At 35.7% G+C, this 19,582-nt stretch overlaps 1 protein-coding gene across 1 annotated transcript in view; it reads right to left on the bottom strand.

Moving 5' to 3' along the window:
* The window catches only part of Necab1 (N-terminal EF-hand calcium binding protein 1), a 147,775-nt gene that overhangs the window by 65,045 nt on the left and 63,148 nt on the right, over positions 1 to 19,582 (bottom strand). The window contains exons 4-5 of the mRNA XM_076836128.1: positions 17,461 to 17,486; positions 8,972 to 9,069 (exon numbers count right to left, since the gene is read on the bottom strand). Of these exons, the coding sequence (XP_076692243.1) occupies positions 8,972 to 9,069; positions 17,461 to 17,486 (124 nt within the window). The remainder of the gene's footprint in view (positions 1 to 8,971; positions 9,070 to 17,460; positions 17,487 to 19,582) is intronic.

Here is a 19,582-nt window from a genome sequence, read left to right as displayed (position 1 = left end):
GTCATATGGTTCAGAACTATACCCTAAGGCAAAGTAAATCAGAGTTTCTGTTAAAATAAAATAGTGTACTTGGTACTCGTCACTTGGTTAAGCAGAAAATCAACTCTCATTTTCTGTTAAGAACATAAGTGTTTCAGGTAGCAATTTAAGAACAATAGAGTAAAAAATATTCCCATGAAGAAAATAAGTAGCTATTCAAAATCATAGGTATATGACAAAATAAAAATAATTTCTCACTATCACCTTATTTCTGCTTGACGTCAGGGAGGGAGAAGGAGGGTTGAGAGGATTGTCTAAAAACAGAAAGCAACCACAAGAAAGTGAATATTAATAGGGACCCTGTGACTTTGGGGTATAGCAGACATCAATTTGGAGCCTCTAATTGTCACAGCTCTAGGAATTAGTCGAGTTAGTCATCTCAACTCACAGTCATCTGCAAGATCACTGCTTGGTATTTTATACTCATTCAAGCAAGAGTAAATAAGATGACATCCTGCAAACGATAGTCAGCCTGATCTGACCCACTCGTCCACAAAGCACTGCTCTTCTGGACTTGAAAGAGCACTTCTGGCAGAACTAGCCCTCAGAACTGTCCCTACCAAATCAAAGGAAAGTTATTACTACAGTTCTTCTACCCTATCTTGGTAAGGTGGAAGAAACACTTTCTTTGAGGCTTCTGGAAATTTCACCCCTTCCTTGAAGTTTTATCTGACTAATCAGTTAACACTGACCTCTCTCTTTTTTGAGCATCAAGTTTAATTATCTATTTGTCCACCGTTTTATTGTTTTTGTGTCTTTCTTCATTGGGTAAAAATATACAAAGAGTCTATTAATGTTTTACAAGTTTGTATATGTAGTACTTTTGACTTACCCCCTTTTTTTTTTCATTTTTTACTATTGGGGATGAACCAGGGGCACTTTATCATGGAGCTCTATCCTAGTCTTTTTCATTTTTTATTTTGAGACAGGGTCTTGCTAAGTTGCTATGGGTTTTACTAAGTTGGCCAGGCTAGCCTTGAACTTTCGGTCCTCCTGCTTTGGCCTCCTGAGTCACTGGGATTACAGATGTGTACCACTGTGCCAGGTGTGAATTAACTTTTTTAACGCTAATTTGGTATTGTAGAAAATGACCTTGTTCCTCTAAGATACAATATTCTAAATTGTAGAATCATGCTTTACTATTGCCTATGCACTGAAGTAGAATTTGAAACCTTATGGAAAACAATATAATATCACTTCAGAGTTCATATCAGAAAAATGGGGGAGATGAATCAGGAAGATGAAAGCTGTGTACAGATTGACTGATTCCTTGGAAGATAGATTGAGGTGGGTTGGTTCTACAGTGGCAATGGATTTCAATGTTTAAGCCTAGATTATCAGCAAAGGAAGATAAATGGCATGTCATAGATGGAGCAGCTACTCAAGCTAGTAGCTAACCTGGTTACTAATACATGTAAAACATCAATCATTTTCTAGTATCCCACCAATATTAAGTTATAAGATGAAGAAAGAGACAATTCATAAAAGCAATCAAGATATAAAATATTTATGGATTGATTTAACAAGAAATGTTTTGAAACTGTGTCAAGTATCATAAAAATTTTAATGAGACATAAAAGGAAGCTTGGATATAAATGGAGAAATATGCACGTTCCTGCAAGGGAAGGAAAAATAGCATAGATATGAAAATTTTCTCAAAATTACTTGACAAATTTAATGAAAATCCAATAAAAATACAGTGAAAAATTCCCTTAGAATAAGTAAAAAATAATTACTAAACTTGTGTAAAACTGACAAAACAGAAGGCAAATATTTTTAGAAAATAAGAGTGATGGGGAAAACTTGTACCTTCCCATTTCAAACATATCTAAGTATTCAAAAATTAAACTAATATATTACTGATACTGGAATAAACATCATTGCCATGGAACAGACTAGTAAACCTGGAGTGGATGAAGAATGAATTGTTCAAGAAATAGTAGTGGAATAATTAGCTATTTGGAAAACAAATCAATAGGACTTCAATTTGGATGGTTTTGGATCCTTTATAAATCTATCTAGAGCTCAGAAGAACACCAATATTTTTTGCTTATTGCTCTTGAATATATCAGCACTTTTTTTTGAGTAATCAACTGCATTTATTATGAACATGTAGCCAGCTTGGTAAAACACTCCACTGAAGATTTTCTCATTTTTCTCTGGCTCACTGCCTTACCCTCATCTGAGATCATACACCCCTAACAGAATATTAATATAAATATAAGCTTTTATCTCAGGCTCTATTTTCAAAGGAAACTGGGGGAAAATAGGAAGAATACTACTTCTGGTCAGCACTTCTTTTTATGATGTATTTCACTCTTCTAGAATACAGAAAGCTAGATATTCTTTGTTCCATGTGGCATGTAACTTCGCTTATTTGTTTAATTCAAAGTTCCATCTATTCATCTGATGACAACAAACTACATATAAACAATGTATGACACTCCCTTTCTAGAACTTCGCTTACGTGCTTCATCTTTTGATTTTAGCATTTAATTATTATGTCATGGGCTGGGGATGTGGCTCAAGCGGTAGCGCGATCGCCTGGCATGCGTGCGGCCTGGGTTCCATCCTCAGCTCCACATACAAACAAAGATGTTGTGTCTGCCAAAAACTAAAAAATAAATATTAAAAATTCTCTCTCTCTCTCTCTCTCTTTTTAAAAAAAATTATTATGTCACCATTTAATTGTCACCCACTTCTGTCCATAATTTCTTTCGTATGTTCTTCACATATCATACTGAGCTTTGGACACCTATTTGTTTTTCTCAAACAAACCTTAAAATCATTCTAATAAAAAAATTGAAAATCTCTGGGCCTTTGTTCTTCCACAGCTGAACTTGGGAGAGTTCAATTATTTTGAAAAATCAAAGTTATCTAACACCAGAATTGTTTTTGTGCATCATAATTCAACTTGGAATTGTATATGTATAATATGTTCAATGTGGAGTCACACATATCTTGAATAAGAAATGTTAAAATCAAGGTTACTTGATTTCAGTGTCATTCTCTTCATGATCTTAATAAATCAACTACCACTTTGTTAGTCAGTTTCTTCATTTTGAATATTAGGAAAATTACCATTTGTCTAATATTCTTCTCGAGGATTTTATAAAGAATAAATAAAAATAATGTATATTAAAGAACTTAAATACTCCAAGACACCATTTAAGCACAATGTGGTATTTTCTGTTATTGCTCCTTCCCTTTCTGTTCATAGACACTCAAGTACTAAGCTAGCAAGAAGGAAGAGTCACTAGGCTTTGTGGTACCTTGGCTCAGGGAAGTCACATCAGCTGCCAGGAGTTTTGTGGGGCTGCAGCAGTGGTCAGGAAGAACAAATGACGTGGTTGCCAGGTAGGCAACCCAAGTGCTGAGCATGAGCAGATTTTGCTATGAGCCTCTGTCCTCTATCCCTCTGCTGTAATCCCCCAACCGTTGCCTTGTTGATCTTCTCATGAGCCTTACAAGCCCTATCAGTAGTTTCAAAGTGGCTTCTTCTTGTCTGTAAGTTACCCCAAAGTCATGCTCCTGTGCATTCCAAGGGCTCTACCCACTCCTTGCCCAGTCAGAGGTGGTAAGTTCCTCTACCAGGATTCCTTACTCTCTGCAGGCACTGAGGAGTACTTCAGGAGGGCATGGTCTCCTCTGAGAGGACAATGTCCTCGTGATTTGATTCAGCAGCCTTTCCTGAGGCCTGGCATTCATTCCCCTTTGTTAGGCGCTGGGAAGAAGCCTGGCCAGGATTGTATGGATTCCAAGGCTTAGGCCCAATTTAGGGCTTCTCTCCACCTGGGCCAAATTTGCAGCCTTAAGACCCTTCTTTCCTATTTCCCACACCCCTACTTTCTACCTCCTCAACAACCGCACATCAGAGATTGTTCCAAGGAACAAATGGGATCTCAAATAAGCTTTTTAGAAAATATCTTTGTATGGTGGCTCTGAAGTTCAAGAATTATTTTCCCTTTTATTTCATTTCTTTTTTTATTTATTTTTGTTACCTGGGATTGAACTCAGGGGCACTCGACCACTGAGCCACACCCCCAGCCCTATTTTGTATTTCATTTAGGGACAAGGTCTCACTGAGTTGCTTAGCATCTCGCTTTTCACTGAGGCTGGCTTTGAACTCTCAATTCTCCTGCCTCAGCCTCCTGAGCCGCTGGGATTACAGGCGTGTGCCCCCACTCCCAGCTCTTTCCTTTTATTTTCGATGAACACTTGTAATGAAACTAAAGGTTATAATGAAACTATAAGAATGAAAATACCTGTCTTCTAAGCCTAAGAGGGCATTTCATCCTTTCACATGATGCCATTTTGGCTCTGATATTTCGCCTGAAAGAAGAGACATTTTTCATGATAAATCCTATATAGACTTTAGCAGTTAATGATATTTTCCCCAAAGAGAAGTACTGAGACCTACCAGTATTTCTTCTTTTTTTTAGCAAAAGTCGTAAAATAAACTATCGTAACATTTACATAATGAAAGGCTTATGGAATCCAGGGAGGCCTGGATGCCAAACCCAAGGAGACAGTGGTGGAGGAGGGATGGGAGGTTGAGGTGAAGGACTAGAAGTGCCAGCCCAAGAAATCATATGGATCCCAGAGAGGGAGAGTGATAATAGAGGCCCAGCTGTGCTATAGATCTGGCCTTTTCTTCCCTTGCTATCAAGGAAGATGGATTGCAAGATACACTTATTTGAAAAATAACTTTTAGATAAAAACTATACACACCCATTTTAATTTTGGAAGTTTTCATGGCTATACTCAGTCAAGTGACTACTGAATCCTAAATGATTATTTAAAGAACACCATTCTTCACTGAAGTTATGATGATCTCCTGTTCCATTTTACCAATAAATAGGAAAATTCCATGTTTGTTTACATATAGCATAACACATAATGAACTTTATCTTTAGCACCAGAATTCTACCTTTGTTTTGGATTATAATCACCTCACATACTGTAAGTCCATTTATCACCTACTATGTAGAAAGAAGAAAAACGGAAAAACCTAATGTGTGTGTGTGTGTGTGTGTGTGTGTGAGAGAGAGAGAGAGAGAGAGAGAGAGAGAGAGAGAGAGAGAGAGAGAGAGAGAGAGAGAATCTGAAGTTTGATGGAAGGGTCTAGTTTTAATTACTTTCAGATCATCATTTGGAATTTAATCTATGATATTTGTTGCAGAAAAGTAAGCAAAGTAAAATAATCAAGGCAGCCCTTGAGGATGTGTTGAAAGTCTTGGATTCAGAAGGAGGAGAAGGGAAATGATGACACGTTATGTCTGTCCTGAGTCACCTCCTGGGGTTTTGGTTGCGTGGTTGGAACCCTTTTAATCTGTTCTCTGACACAGCAAACAGATGTACTGCCAGTCAAAAGAGACCACAAATGGCTTGTATTCCATTTTTCATAAAAGCTTGGAATAGTCAGCTCTTCCTGCTGAGACAGGACTTTTCATCTGGGTAAAAATATACCGAGATTCTCGAAAAGAAACTTTCTCTCTCAGAAGGCTTCATTGTCTGGACAGCACAGAGAAGGCCACAGAGCACCAGCAGCTTGAAAAATGTCACAGTTCTTGCATGTAGTTCATCTTTGAGCATCGGACTGAGGGACCCTTTCTAATCTTTTTTGCTACCATTTCCTTTTTTCTTTTTTTTTTTTTGGAAAAAAATCAAAGATACATGTTTTCTTTAATTAAGCTTAATTAAGCAGTAAGGTGATACAAATCAAATGCATTTCTAGGCATCAATACCCACCCACCCCCCCAAAAAAAATTTTATAGTTTAAGAGATCAAAATAACAGGTTGACCTCAATTTTAATTCCACAAAGCCTCATTGTATTCATACAAGGGAAATAACATGATTTTAGTGCACATCTGTGAGAAAATAAGGAAACCCACATATTTGCCTTCTTTCATATTAAAAGAAATCTTAGTTTCATAAATGGACTTAGGGGAGATTTTTCTTGAAGGAGCAAAAATATTTAGCTTTGGGAGTTGCATGAGTATTCATTCAATGAATATAAATTTATTTAACTTATCAATAAAATTTTGAAGACTTTTGTCAGGTCTGCGACAGGCTGAGGGTAAATGTTTTAAGCAAGAAGTGACACTGTTCTTCTCTTTCCCTATAAAAAATAAATAAACTGTGTACTTACTCATTCTAATAATCACCAGCAGGAAACAAATGAGATACTCCCAGAGGGATAAACTTTGTAGGTAGGATAGGCAGAGAAAACATTCCTGAGGCCATGGTATTCAAGAAAAGACTTAAAGAATGGGGAGAAGCCACCCCAGGAAGGGGTTTTTAAAATGACCTTCCTGGAGAGAAATTCTCAAGATATGAAGTTAATTATGCAATTTTCAAATTCTTGAAGAAGTCAAAAGGAAATGAATTCTGATTTTACTTTTATTTCTTTTTTTCTTCCTTTCTGCAATTTAGTGTTTGGGTACAGGGCATCCTAGGCTCAGGCCTCAATTTTATGTTTTGATTTATATTTTGGGAGATGTTCTAAACTTTATTTTCTAAAATCATCTGGAGTATTCGTCTTCCCACACAATCCCCTATGTCAACTCCTTCCTCTCTCCCTCCCTCTCTCCCTCCCTTCTTTTCTTCTTTCTTTTCTTGTTTGTTCATGTTTGGTCTTTGCCCTTCGTGGCCTGGTTATGTGAATTTAATGATAGGTGGGCTAGGAACTGGTTGATCAGTACTAGAGAGAAGGAGAGTGAGATCTGGCCAGGCTCTCATCAAAGGAGAATCTGTAGATGTTATTTTTTCCCCTTTTGTGCTATTAGGATTTCTGAAAGAAGAATCTTCCTGTCTGCCTGAAGGATGTACTGTCAAAGCTGTGGGAGTTTAATAGGAGAAGAGAGCTGGAGACCTTTTTATTTACTGCATAAACTTTTACTGAATCCTTCAACTGTGTCTGATATTGCCTCAGAACAGAGACCTCTTTTACTCTTTTCAGAAACACATCTGTTTTCAACCTGGGTTGACAAAGAGGCCGTTGATCAGCTGGGTGGAGTAGAAGAGGGGATCTGGGGGTCTAATTGCTTCTTGCTCAGGCTCCTAGCATATCATTTCACTTTAACCTATACCCTCCTCTTCTGGTGACAACTAGTGCCACTGATTCTTGAGCCTTCTCATGAGATAAGCTAGTGACTTTCTGTTTGCCACTGCAGGCCAAGAATTCAATGTCTCAAGTCTTCTTTCAGCTACCACTTGCCCATCTGCTTTTCAGTTCCTAAATTTTGTTACTATACCCTTGCCCATTTAAATAATCTCATTCCAGTCTTTTTTTCATGAGGTTTAGAAACAAGCAGAATTCAATGGATGTATAAATCTGTTGTCTTTATCCAGAAATTCCATACATGCTTTAAAAATTTATATTTGTCATGCATCTTTTTTTTAATATTTTTTTTTTAGGTGGAGATGGACACAACACCATACCTTTATTTTTATGTGGTGCTGAGAATTGAACCTGGGTCCCCCCCATACTAGGCGAGCGCTCTACCGATGAGCCACAATCCCAACCTTGTCATGCATCTTATATGCTAAAATGTTACTTGATTCACTGACAATAGGAATTCTAATTTTTATTTCTCTTAATCTCTACATAGTGATCAACACTATTGACTACTCTCTACTTCTTGAAATATTCTCTTCTTCAACCTCTGGACTATATCTTCTGGGCTTTCCTTACATCTTTTGCCCAGTTCTGACTCTCTTGCTGGCTCTTTCTTCTCCTCCCACCACCCAAATTTCAATTTTCTTCTGACATAGTGTTATATTCTCTCCTCACTGTACTTTTTATTTTCTCTCTTGATAATATTATTCAAGTTCTTTGCCCAAGTATTGGCAATTCATAAATTCATATCTCCAAGTCTAGACCTCACCTATGAGATCTAGATTTCTGTAGCCACAGGTTTATTTGACTCTCCTCAGATGTCTCTAAGGGAATTTAGACTCAATATGTCTAAAAGAGAACTAATGATCTTACCTCCTCATACCTGGTCCACTCTCAGTAATCCCAGGGTAGAGTCATGACTCTGGCACACAAGCTAAAAACTAGGATTCTCTCCTAGACACATATTTCTCTCATCCTCCAGCTTCAGTCCTCCTCCAAGTTCTGTTTTGTCAAATATGTGTGCAATTTGCTCTCTGTTCCTCATATCTTCTTCTAGAATCTCCAAATGACATCTGTCACCTGGACTAGTGAACTAACCTCCTTATACAATCTACATGGTTGTATCCTCCAATATACTCACCCCAATCCCAAACTAATTTTTCTATGGTCTTTTTGAAAGATTGCATGAGTTTTCATCTCTCTGCTTAAAATATTCACCATTTTTGTTTTTCGCATCCAGGATAAAGGCTTAAATCCTTAGCTTTGTTAACATCATGAAAAGTGTGTCCCCTTCCCACTCCAGTTTCACCTCACCTGGAGCCAGCCTTTGGCTTTCTTTAATTCAGTCTTTTGTCCATTTTCATTTCCTTGAGTGCCCTGTGTACAGAGTCTCAGCACATGCTATTCCATATCTAGTTCTCCTTTGTCTAGCTTTATCTCTGCATCCACAGGTGCCATGCTTTCAGCATGAATTGGGTATCCCATCTTGTGCTCCACACTGCTACATGATCCTGTAATTATTTATCTACACATTTGTGTCCCCACCAGACCAAGAGCTGCCTAAATAACTTTTTGTATTTTTGTATCCTTAGCACAAAGCAGAGTCTCCATCAGAGAGTTTGTTAATAATTATACAATAGTAAATAGATCATTTAATATCAAGAAAATTAAGTCCCCAGTGATCAAAAAAAAAAAAAGAAAAAAAGAAATCTATACTTTCATGACATGCTAAGAAATAGGTATGATTCTTCAAGAAAAATATTTTTCAAAGAAAAGATTTTTATAGAAAACAAACACCAGCATTTCCTTACTTTCTTTGTTTTTCCCATTGCCTTCAGGATGGAGAGATTCAGGTCTTCCAGTGCTGCTAGCACGTTCTCATACTCGCCCAAGTGCTGAGAAAAATATTCTGAAAAGTGAAAATATTGAAATACAATCAGGTTTGAGTTGAGGTGATGATAAAACAGAAAAATCAACAGATAATTTTCTTCACAAACTAGTAAACCAAAACGTTGGCTGTAAAGGAAGACTGGAAGGTTTTCAAATGAGACTAAGGGATTGATATACTAAATTCATTTTTCAAAAAGGAGAAGATAAATACAACTGGATGGTTACCATTTTCTGTGAAGCAACGTTCCTTCCTATAAAAATAGGAAAAAATGAATCTGGATTTACTGACAGGGTTGTTTTAATAAAAAAAAAAATTGTTCTCAACAGTATATTATTATAGATTTCACTGGGATAGTTAATTTTAGAACAAAGTTAAGCTATATTTTATTATTTCTTCTGGGAAAACTTCAAGGAAGCTAAGCTCTCTTCAAGGCAAAGAATCAATGATGCCTCAACCCCTGAGAGAGGCCTCCTCTGGCACTGTTTTGAAACTGCTCCTGGCACCCTGTGATTTTTTTTTTTCCAAACAATCTTTTTCAAAGAGCAGAGTCATGTTTATGACATTTTTCAGTTACTAGGAATAAAAAGTGTGTTGGCTATTGTGATTAAAATGAAAAGAATGGAACACCGATTAAATATAAACGCAGAACATCATATTTACTTTTGGAAATCTATACATTTCTAAAATGAGAGATCTAACCCTAACAGAAAACTACATATTGAAAAAATCCTGGTTATTCCAGCTAATAGAAAATCAATAGCCCTCGACAGCTCATCTTTGGATGGAAGTGTAGTTTATTGTTTCTCTTTATTTATTTATTTTGGTACTAGGGACTAAATCCAGGGGCACTTGATCACTAAGCCACATCCCCAGCCCTTTTTTGTTTTTTACTTCAAGACAAGATTGTTGAGGCTGGCTAAGTTGAGATCTAAGTAGCTGCAATTAGCTTTGAACTTGAGATCCTCCTGCCTCAGCCTCCTGCACTGCTAGGATCACAGGCGTGCACCACTGTGCCTGGCTTTATTGTCTCCCTCTAATGTGTGGTAAGTACTTATGAAATTAAACTGAAAGGATAAAAAAGAAACCTTTAAGCCACCTGAGATCACAGAGATACACTTCAGTATGTTTGATAGAAACTTCCTTGATTAATCTATTTAATAAGCAGGTAAGCAATGAATAAATTCTAGATTAAAGTTGTCAAAATATGGTCTGTGCACACATAGATTAAAAGTCAATGGTAGATTTTTGCTGAAAGCAAAATGCATTATTTTTTTAATATTTATTTTTTAGTTGTAGTTGGACACAATATCTTTATTTCATTTTTATGTAGTACTGAGGTTCAAACTCAGTGCCTCATGTGTGCTAGATGAGCAGTGTACCACTGAGCCACAACCCCAAGCCTACAAAATGCATTCTTGATTATAAAATACTTAAAAACCATATTGATGCATTTCTTAAAAAGATTCTTTTTTAGAAAGGGTAAAGTTGGATTCTAAATAAGAAAATACTCCTCAAATGCCTGCTTCAAATAGCATTTTAATTCCTGGTTATGGTGTTGACTTTCTGATAGGGTTGACAAAGGTGTCTAACCTTGTCTGTGCAATTATTTGTAATAAATGAAGTCCCAGTGGACAACACTCTTGGGAACCAACATGAGGTTAATGTGGTTGCAGAATATTCATCAGTTGGAAAAACAATAAATATCAGAATAGAGGCTATAATAAGTTGAAGCAAGCAAAAAGTGTAAAGAAAGATACAAAAGGGCAAGTTAATGTTTTTATTTTAATATATACACAATCTCAAAGAGAATTATATAGCAGTTTTAAATGCAACTCACAGAGATTTATAAAGTGGAAAGGAGAATTCAATGCTAAAGAAGTCATAAAAATAAAACAAGAGGTAATGCCACCTTTTCAAATAAATATTTCTTCCATACATAAGACAAATTTACTAGTCAGCTAAAGTTCTGCAGAGAATTTAAGTTGTCTTTTCACTTGGAAATCCTATGTATGCAGGCACATGCTGACACATGCTGATAGAGTACACAAGAAAAACAATGACTTATGGCTGTGAAATTAACTCCTGTCTCGATTCATCCACTTGCTCATCTCAAATCTTCAAGTAGTTAAAGAGAAAACAGCAATTTCTCAAGCAATGTACTAGGAAGCAAAGAGCGTAATTCTGAGAAGGGAAAGAACTACAGTACCCAATTGTACTGGATTGCAGTATAAACTAGAAATCTAAGGGTCAGGGTTATTTTGATGGGGTGCACCTTAGTGTCACTCTAGCTCTTTGATAGCTTCCTCACTGAGGGACATGTGCCAATGCGATAATAAGAGGGAAGTTAGATGACAGAGTCAGAGACCTCTAACATAGGTACAAGGAGATAATTCCCTTCCACTTTATTATGGTTAGCATTCATTTACTCATTTCAAAACCTAACACATTTATTCAGTGTCTCTCACGTGCCAGGGGCTGTAGAAGGAGTTTGAACATGAAGATGAACAGACAGAGTCTCTACCTTTGGGGAGAGTACAAACAGGTATGGAAAATGAATATTAACTGAAATATACATGATCAATGTTCAAGGTGATGATTCAGAGTCCAGGTATAAGATATAATCTGAACAGAAGGCAAAGAATGCCTGAGTCTACCTGGGTAAGTTGGAGAGGATGTCATAAGAGTGAGATCAACAATGGCTCAATAATAGCTAAATAGGACCTAACCTGTTGGGCAACCAGAGGGGAGGCAAGGAAGTAGGTGATATATCTTGTCATGTTGGCTGGAATATATGTATTTCAGCATTAATAGAACATGAAGGGCATGACTAGGAGGTATTTGAGGTTGGGAGACAGCAAGATACTAAAAATTAGTGCTGAGAAAGGAAGCCAGACATTCTGAAACCATTCCTTACAAGGTGGTCTAACTTTATTCTCGGGTCTAGGTTAGTATTTTTGACCATCTGCATCAGAATCCTCTAGTGTCCTGACTGTTTGAAGTGTGGTCTGTAGACTAGCAGTTTCATGTTAGTTCTGGAACATAACATCTCGGGTTGACCCCAGAGCTGCTAGATCATAATGTGCTTTAAAAAAAAAATTAATTAAATTTAACTAATTAGAATGAACTAATTAATTAATCGATTGATTAATTAATTAAATTCAGATAGTATCTCACTATGTTTTCCAGGCTAGTCTCAAACTCCTGGGCTCAATGATCTTCCTTTCTCATCTCCCAAGTAGCTAGGACTGTTGGAGTGCTGGTCCTCACCACTGCTCCAGGCTACAATCCCCATTTTAATAAGTTATTTGTAGGTACATTTAAGTTTGAGAAGCACTGCTCTAGGATACTTGTTGGGAATTATGATCACTTATAAGGTCTCATATACTAAATCAGAATCTTGGGGTTCCTAGGAGATTATGATGTGTAGATTAAATTTGAGACCATTACCGTTGTGATTCTGCAATCTTTGTAATGTTTTGAATAACCAATAAAAAAAAATAAGGAAAAAAAAATCGAGACCATTATGGGTATTGGGAAACCATGGAATAATTTTGAAAAGGACAGTGATTGTCGTTTTAGAAATATTACCCTGAATGCAATGTGGATGATTTGGGGAATGTTGGTGACACCATCAAGAGAGACAAGAGCCGCAGTGATTGCCAGGAGCAATTTCATCATAGGACAAGGACCACGGCTATGCTGTGGGGTAAAAGAAGGGTAGTGATTTAGAACTTCAGTAGTCTCTCTGTGCATATAAAATGTGGCAAGCAGGGAGAGGAGGTTAGAGGTGGCTTTGGAATGCTGAACTTGAACTAATGGTTTATTCTTGTTATTGTGCCTCAGGTTTTTCATGTGAATCATGGTGGCAGTGTGAGCTGGGCAAATGTGTTTTGTCCTTAAATCATGGCATTAGAGAGAAATAAAAACTTGGAACAAATATTGGTTCCTTGGAACTATTGCCTTTGGGTAACAATAACTTCCTCACAAAAAAGATCTACTTTTATGGAAATCTGTTCATGGGTTCCCATTATGGGCCTGGATTCAACAGAGTCATATTGCACTTAATGGAAATGTACAAGATTCAGTCCTCATCCGTTTAAGTGAAAAAAAAAATCTTTGGAAAGTAAAAAGAGTCTGGACTTTGGTTGTAATGAAACAGTAGAGTACAATTTATAAACAGAGATATTAAACAAGTTAACTGTCAGAAAGCAAATTATCTTCTCATGCATATTCAATGAGACCATCTTATCTAACAAAATGTTAATGAGAGGTTAGTTTCTCCCTTCCCTACTGCACTTAATCGGGGTGTGGTGTCATCAAATGACAGGTTTTATTTATTTATTTTTTTTTTGTTTTTATTCTGTACCTTGATCCTCCAAATTGTTAAGTTTTCAGGTTTGGCCTGAGAAATGCAAATCGGAACCAAAGGACCCATGGCTGTCACAAAGGTTGCACAGGCAATGGGGCTCACAGAGCATTTTCAAGAATTTAAATAAATGCCACAGTGCCTTGTTGGAACATCTGAAGTAGTAGACTTTAGAGAAAATAACTGAGATGACAGGGAGTTAAAACCCCAGTGATCTGAAAAGAGGCATTTATTAGCAATTCAGAATAAGGGTTATTTTGAGGAGGTACAGATCAGTGTCACTCAATGTGTTCTATGATTCAATCACCTAGTGGCACCTGCCAGGTAGACACAGCTCTGACAGCATGGAAGAGGACAAACAGTCCTCTGATTCCCAGCACCCAGTCTCACTGGCATAGGTCTCTCAGCACTGCAATTCTGCAGTATTACCAGGGGTGCCCAGCACTGTGGTGTGACCAAGGGTGCCCAGCACATCACCACTAAAAAGAATATTGCCCATGAAGCTAGTCATCTTTGATTCTGGGAGTTTCCTGTACCATCAGTTTTTATAATCTTATTTATAGACATCATCTATCTTTCAAAATATTTTAATATTTAGTAGGTAACCACCAACTATTTAGTAGGTAACAACCAACAACACACTATTAAATATATTCTACCTTGGCCACAAAGCTTTCTTATGGATGCTTTCAGATAGAGTACTCTAGCTATGTGAACTTTCTTTGCAAGTATTCTTCCCTCATCTATAAATATCTCAAAATTCTTAGCTACCAAATTCAAGATTTGCAAAAGGGTTCAGTCAAAGTGAGAAGGGTTATGAAAATAGTCATGAACTGGGTAGGACTGGGAAAGTAGTCATCATGCTCTCAATTGTTCAGATCAGAACTAAAGATGGCATGAATATAAAACCAAAGCCTCAATGCTAGAATTCAAAATTCTAAGTAAAAACCATTGCTTATTGACCAATAGTGGTAAGAAAAGGCCAGAAGATGATTTCAGGAAGGACTTTGTAATTATATGTGAAGAGAGAATAATCTTGGCACTCCTATGGACTGACAGTGGGTGCGTATGTTGGAAAAAGCTTAATTAGGAAATTACAATTTGAGGAATCCAACATACAAAACTACTTGAACAAAAGAGCAAAGATATACATATGGGAATAGTTACTTCAATGCTGTTTGTTCCAGTGAAGAGTTGAAAACAATCTGGAAAATCTATGAAAAAGGAATTTAATCCATTAAAAGGCAAAAAAATATATGTATAATCATGTAAATGAGATTCTATGTAAATTTTTTAATAAAATGAGGTAGAACAGTGTGCAGTTGTACCTATCATATAATATGATCTTGCTGCTGAAAAACAATAATATATACATACCTATCAATGTCAGTATATGCATAAAAACATTTTGAAGAATATGTTCAAAGCAGTTAGAACAGATCAGAATGGGGGAAGAGAAACTGACATTTTAATTTAAACACCTACATTATTCTGTAATGTTAAAAATTTTTCAATAGTAGTTAAATATTACTTTCATAATTAAAATCACAAAAATAATTTTTTAATCAATATTTTAATAGATTTTTATTTCTGGGCACATAATTGAGTAAGCTGACAAATTAAGCAAAAGCAACAAATTGAAAGTCTTAGATACCTGGAATTTTTAATTGGCTTCTAGAAGAAAGTACATGAAATCTCCTTTCTGTGCCAATCAAGCATTCCCCCTCCCACGCACATGAGGGAACTTGTGCAGGGTGTGAATCTACATATTTCACTTGCTAGCACTGAAGCATTTGGCTTTGATTAGAATCCAACTTAAATATTTACTTTATATTCACAAAATAATGAGAAATGAAACTACACTCTGGAAATTAAAATGCATATTCTTGAACAGAGAGGGGGAGGATTATAACATGATTGGGAATACAATCACTGGATTTTAAAAATATAGAGCAACTCTGTTGAATTAAACCTCATCTACTAGTTTCTTAACTAGAACTACGAGGATAAAATCATAGTCTTTTTCTATAAATATAGTGTAGGTTCTTTATTATGGAAAAAGAAAATTAATAAAAAAATTAATTAAAAAAGTTCACAAAGTGATTAAGTGAAGATACACTAACATATTTTAAAATTTGTAGTATTTTTAAAGGAAGATACAGAGTTTAATGGAATATTCCTTAATGACAATGCAAGACAGCAAATAAAGAAGAGACACTAAATGTCTTTATCTTAAAATTCCCTCTAACAATCTGTTTTCTCACTGTGTTAATCAGAAAAAGTTAAATGGAAAATAAAATAAATTAGCTGAATGACTTGAGGAAATGATTACTTTGGTCTGACATATCTAGATGATCAGAACAAATGTGTCCCATACCTTTGTGTAATTATCAAGATAATTTTCTCAGTTCTCAACTTTATTTCCCTGATAGGAGTTTTTTTTTACACATAGATGAGAGTGAACCACGACTTACCTCTATGATGATTGCTGTTCAACATGAAGCTGGTGGTATGGTCCACAGGGCCTTTCTACCCCCTTGGCACTGTATTATTGTGTGTGAACGGGGCCACTGCCCCATCAGGTATGAACACATGGTAAGATATTCTCTGCTGATGTTTCATGACTAACAAAAGCAAAGTACCTTGCATCTTTTTAGCCCTGTCTTGCTTTTTCAGTTGGATTCCTCTCCCTGAACCTGGGATGGACAATATGTGCTCCCTACAAGGAGCACAGTTGTTTGTTTTTTCAATTTCTTATTAAATGAGTATTGGAAAATGACTATTTAAAGTTCTGCATTGTTTAAATAGTCATAGGTTATTAATAATGATTATATCAAATTCTGTTTTTGAAAAAATAATTCCTGGAATTTATGCTTCTCTCTGTAACATACTGGAGAGATAATGCATAATAATGACAAACATAAGCTTTGGGAATTCCAATACTGTATCTACAATTTACCTTCTCTGTGACTCTGGGAACTTTACGTCTCTGTGGCATAGTTTTTCTGCCCCAAGACAGGGTTAATAATAATTTGTTTCTTAGGTTTTAAGTGAGTTCATAGTTGGTGATTGTGGTCTTGTTTTTTTTTCAGTTATGGTCCCGAAATCCTGCATTTTAACACTTTATCCCAGCATCACCCATCTTAGTGTTGCTCAACTACTTTGCTAAAATGGAAGAGAACCTCTTTTCAATTATAAAATGCTTTTTGAAGGTTTTGATAAACTCTAAAATTGTAAGAATTATGACTCTGGAAGTACTTGTTATTTCAGTTAGAATTTCCAGAAAAATTCACTTCTAACCACCAAGAAGTCCCAGGCTGCCTAGACAATAATCCCAAATATGGACAAAGATTATCTCATCCATTTATCTTAAAGTATAAAGTTTCTGACCTTCCAGTAGTCAAAGAGATAAGACTGTTTCAAATATAATGTTCCATAATTGCTCTGTAACAAAGAATAAATTTGAGATATATTTACTTTTGCACATTTCTAATTTTTGACTTTTGTTTCCAACTACAAAGATGAAGAAAATAAATGAAGAGGCCATTAAACCAGGCATTTGTAAAGATTCATCTCTCCCATTTGAATCATTTGTTTTCTGAGTGACATTTAAAATTCTAGAACGGTTTAGGCAGGTATGGGACAAAGTTATTTTTACCTTTCAAGGAGACAGCTTTGCAAAACAGTAACAAAAGGCTCTGCACGTTATATTGTGAAGAGAATAATGAGGTTGTATTAAACACCAATTTAAAAATATATTCAAACTAGTGGAGACTTAGCTCTTGTGAAACTAATGCACTGATTACAATAACAATTCTCCTTCCATGAACAAATTAAAGAAGCCCAAATCTTTCTGCAGTGAAATGCACACTTGAGAGAAACTCATGGATACAGGAAAAATCCCTTGAGATCTTTGATTTATCTTTTATTTGTAGCAGAATTCCTAATCTATAACATTAATTCAAAGGTGTATAGACATACACCACAAAAATTTTTCCCTTCTAAAACAAGTAATGGGCTTGATTGGTCTAAAAGAAACTTACCACATAGCTCCTCTGTGTCAAGATTGCTGAAAAGATGAAAAGAAAAAAGGTGTTATTACTTTGGCAATATTTTTCTTATACGTTTTCTTTTTTTGTGTGATGCTGGGGATTGAATCTAGGGCCTTGCTCATGATAGACATTGTTCTACTATCAAGCTATACTCTCAGTCTTCCACTTAAAATTTTTAACAGTTAAATAACAATCATTCTAAAATCTATGTTATTAATTAATAAATAGCATGTATTTAGTATAATGCTCTTTAAAATTCTACATTGTTTAAATAGTCATAGGTTATTAAGAATGAATATATCAGATTTTGTCTTTGAAAAACTCACTCCTGGAATTTATGTCCCTCTCTGTAACATACTGGAGAGATAATATATAATGATGAAGAATATAAGCTTTGGGGCCTAATTTTTGAATTCCAATCCTGCATCTACAATTTACCATCTCTGGGACTCTGGATACTTTACATCTCTGTGTCATAGCTTTTCTGCCCCAAGACAGTGTTGTAGGGACAGATGAGGCAAGGCACTGAAGATAGCAGGAAACAGTTTTATTTGGCTGCAGCCAGATTCAAAGGGCACAGCTTTTGCTGTAATCAGTTAATCCCCTAAATCTTGAGTTCAGGTAGTTTCAGAATTTTATACCCAGTATGTAAGGGGAGGGGTTCAGAAGTTCACATAAAAGCAGCTTTTTCTTTCATTGTTCTGGGCAAGTTAACCCTTCAAGAACAACATCTAAGAAGAGCACAGCTTCTTCTCCCCTTTTTTCCCCTCCCCCGACCAGCTGTTTCCATGGAGCCCAATTGGTAACTTCTCTTATCTTAGAAATGTAGACATCTCTGTGAAACTTCAGCTAAAGGCTAGAGGCCTTGCTAAAGGATTTTTCTTTTTCTTTTTTTTTTATCACATTTTGCATTTGCAAACACACCTCTACAAACTACTATACTGGATACACTGGATACATGTTTGTGAAAAACAAGTAAAGAAGAGTTTAGCAACTGGAGTGCTGATTTCTTCCCGGCCACTGACCAAGTAATAGAGCAACAGGAAAATAGGAAGTTTAACTACATCAAACTATTTTGTACAGACTCTTTTGCTTATAGTCTTAAAATCAATTATGTTGAAGATTTCAGGAGAAACTTAGTTAAGATTTTTTTTGTGGAGGAGGGGGTGCCACTACAATAGAGTTAATAATAATTTCTGTCTCCTAGGTTTTAAGTAAGTTAATACATAATAAAGCATTTGAGATTCACTGGAACAAAGTAAACATTTGATAAACGGTAGCTATCGTGATTCCTTATTTGACAGAACTGCTAGAATGTCCATACCCAAATATAGTCTCTGAGATAAATTTGATTCAATCATATTTCAAGTGATTTCTAAAACATAATAAAGAGTTACATGGCTCAATATTTAGATGTGCATATTGGAAACCCTTTACTCTTATGAAGATGAATGCAAAATGCATTTTAGCATATATAAAATATTATTATATGAAGAATAATGCCATTGACCAGGGAAACTTTGGTACAGAAGTGTAAAGATGTTTAAATATTAGGTAATGAGTCAATGTAACTGCATCAAAATTAGCAGGATAAAAATCATCATATTAATAAGTGCTGAATGAGAATTTTATAACACAATAGTAATTCATAATTTTAATAATGTTCAAAATGGAGTAAGAATAGAAATAAGCCTCTTAAAGATGCTAAAGTCTATTAAAAATCAAATGAAAAATCAGTTAATTGAAATTTTTTGACTTTATCCAGTTATCACATGTCAAAGTTCAATGTAAATAACTTTCATAATCCAGTTCTCCTTTAAATAGTAGTAGGGGTTGCTGTACAGAGGGATAGTGGGATGAACATTCCAAACTGGTACTTTTACCAGTTCCATCAATCATTTTGCTACATAATTTAAAATTCAAGATATCATTCTATGGCCCTGAATATTTGACCTTGGAAAAATATTTCCATACTTTGGTGAATCTTTTATCAAAGTAATATTTGCCACAAAATGGAATATGTAAAGTGTTTTGCAGTAGTTTTGGTGTGGCTCCTAGACATTCATTCATATATTCCACAAATATTTATTGCTATGTGCTAGGCACTGATCCA

The sequence above is a fragment of the Callospermophilus lateralis genome, chromosome 16 (genome assembly GCF_048772815.1).
Source record: "Callospermophilus lateralis isolate mCalLat2 chromosome 16, mCalLat2.hap1, whole genome shotgun sequence".
Lineage (NCBI taxonomy): Eukaryota > Metazoa > Chordata > Mammalia > Rodentia > Sciuridae > Callospermophilus > Callospermophilus lateralis.
The sequence above is the reverse complement of the archived record's forward strand: the minus strand, read 5'-3'. Positions and strand labels throughout refer to the sequence as shown.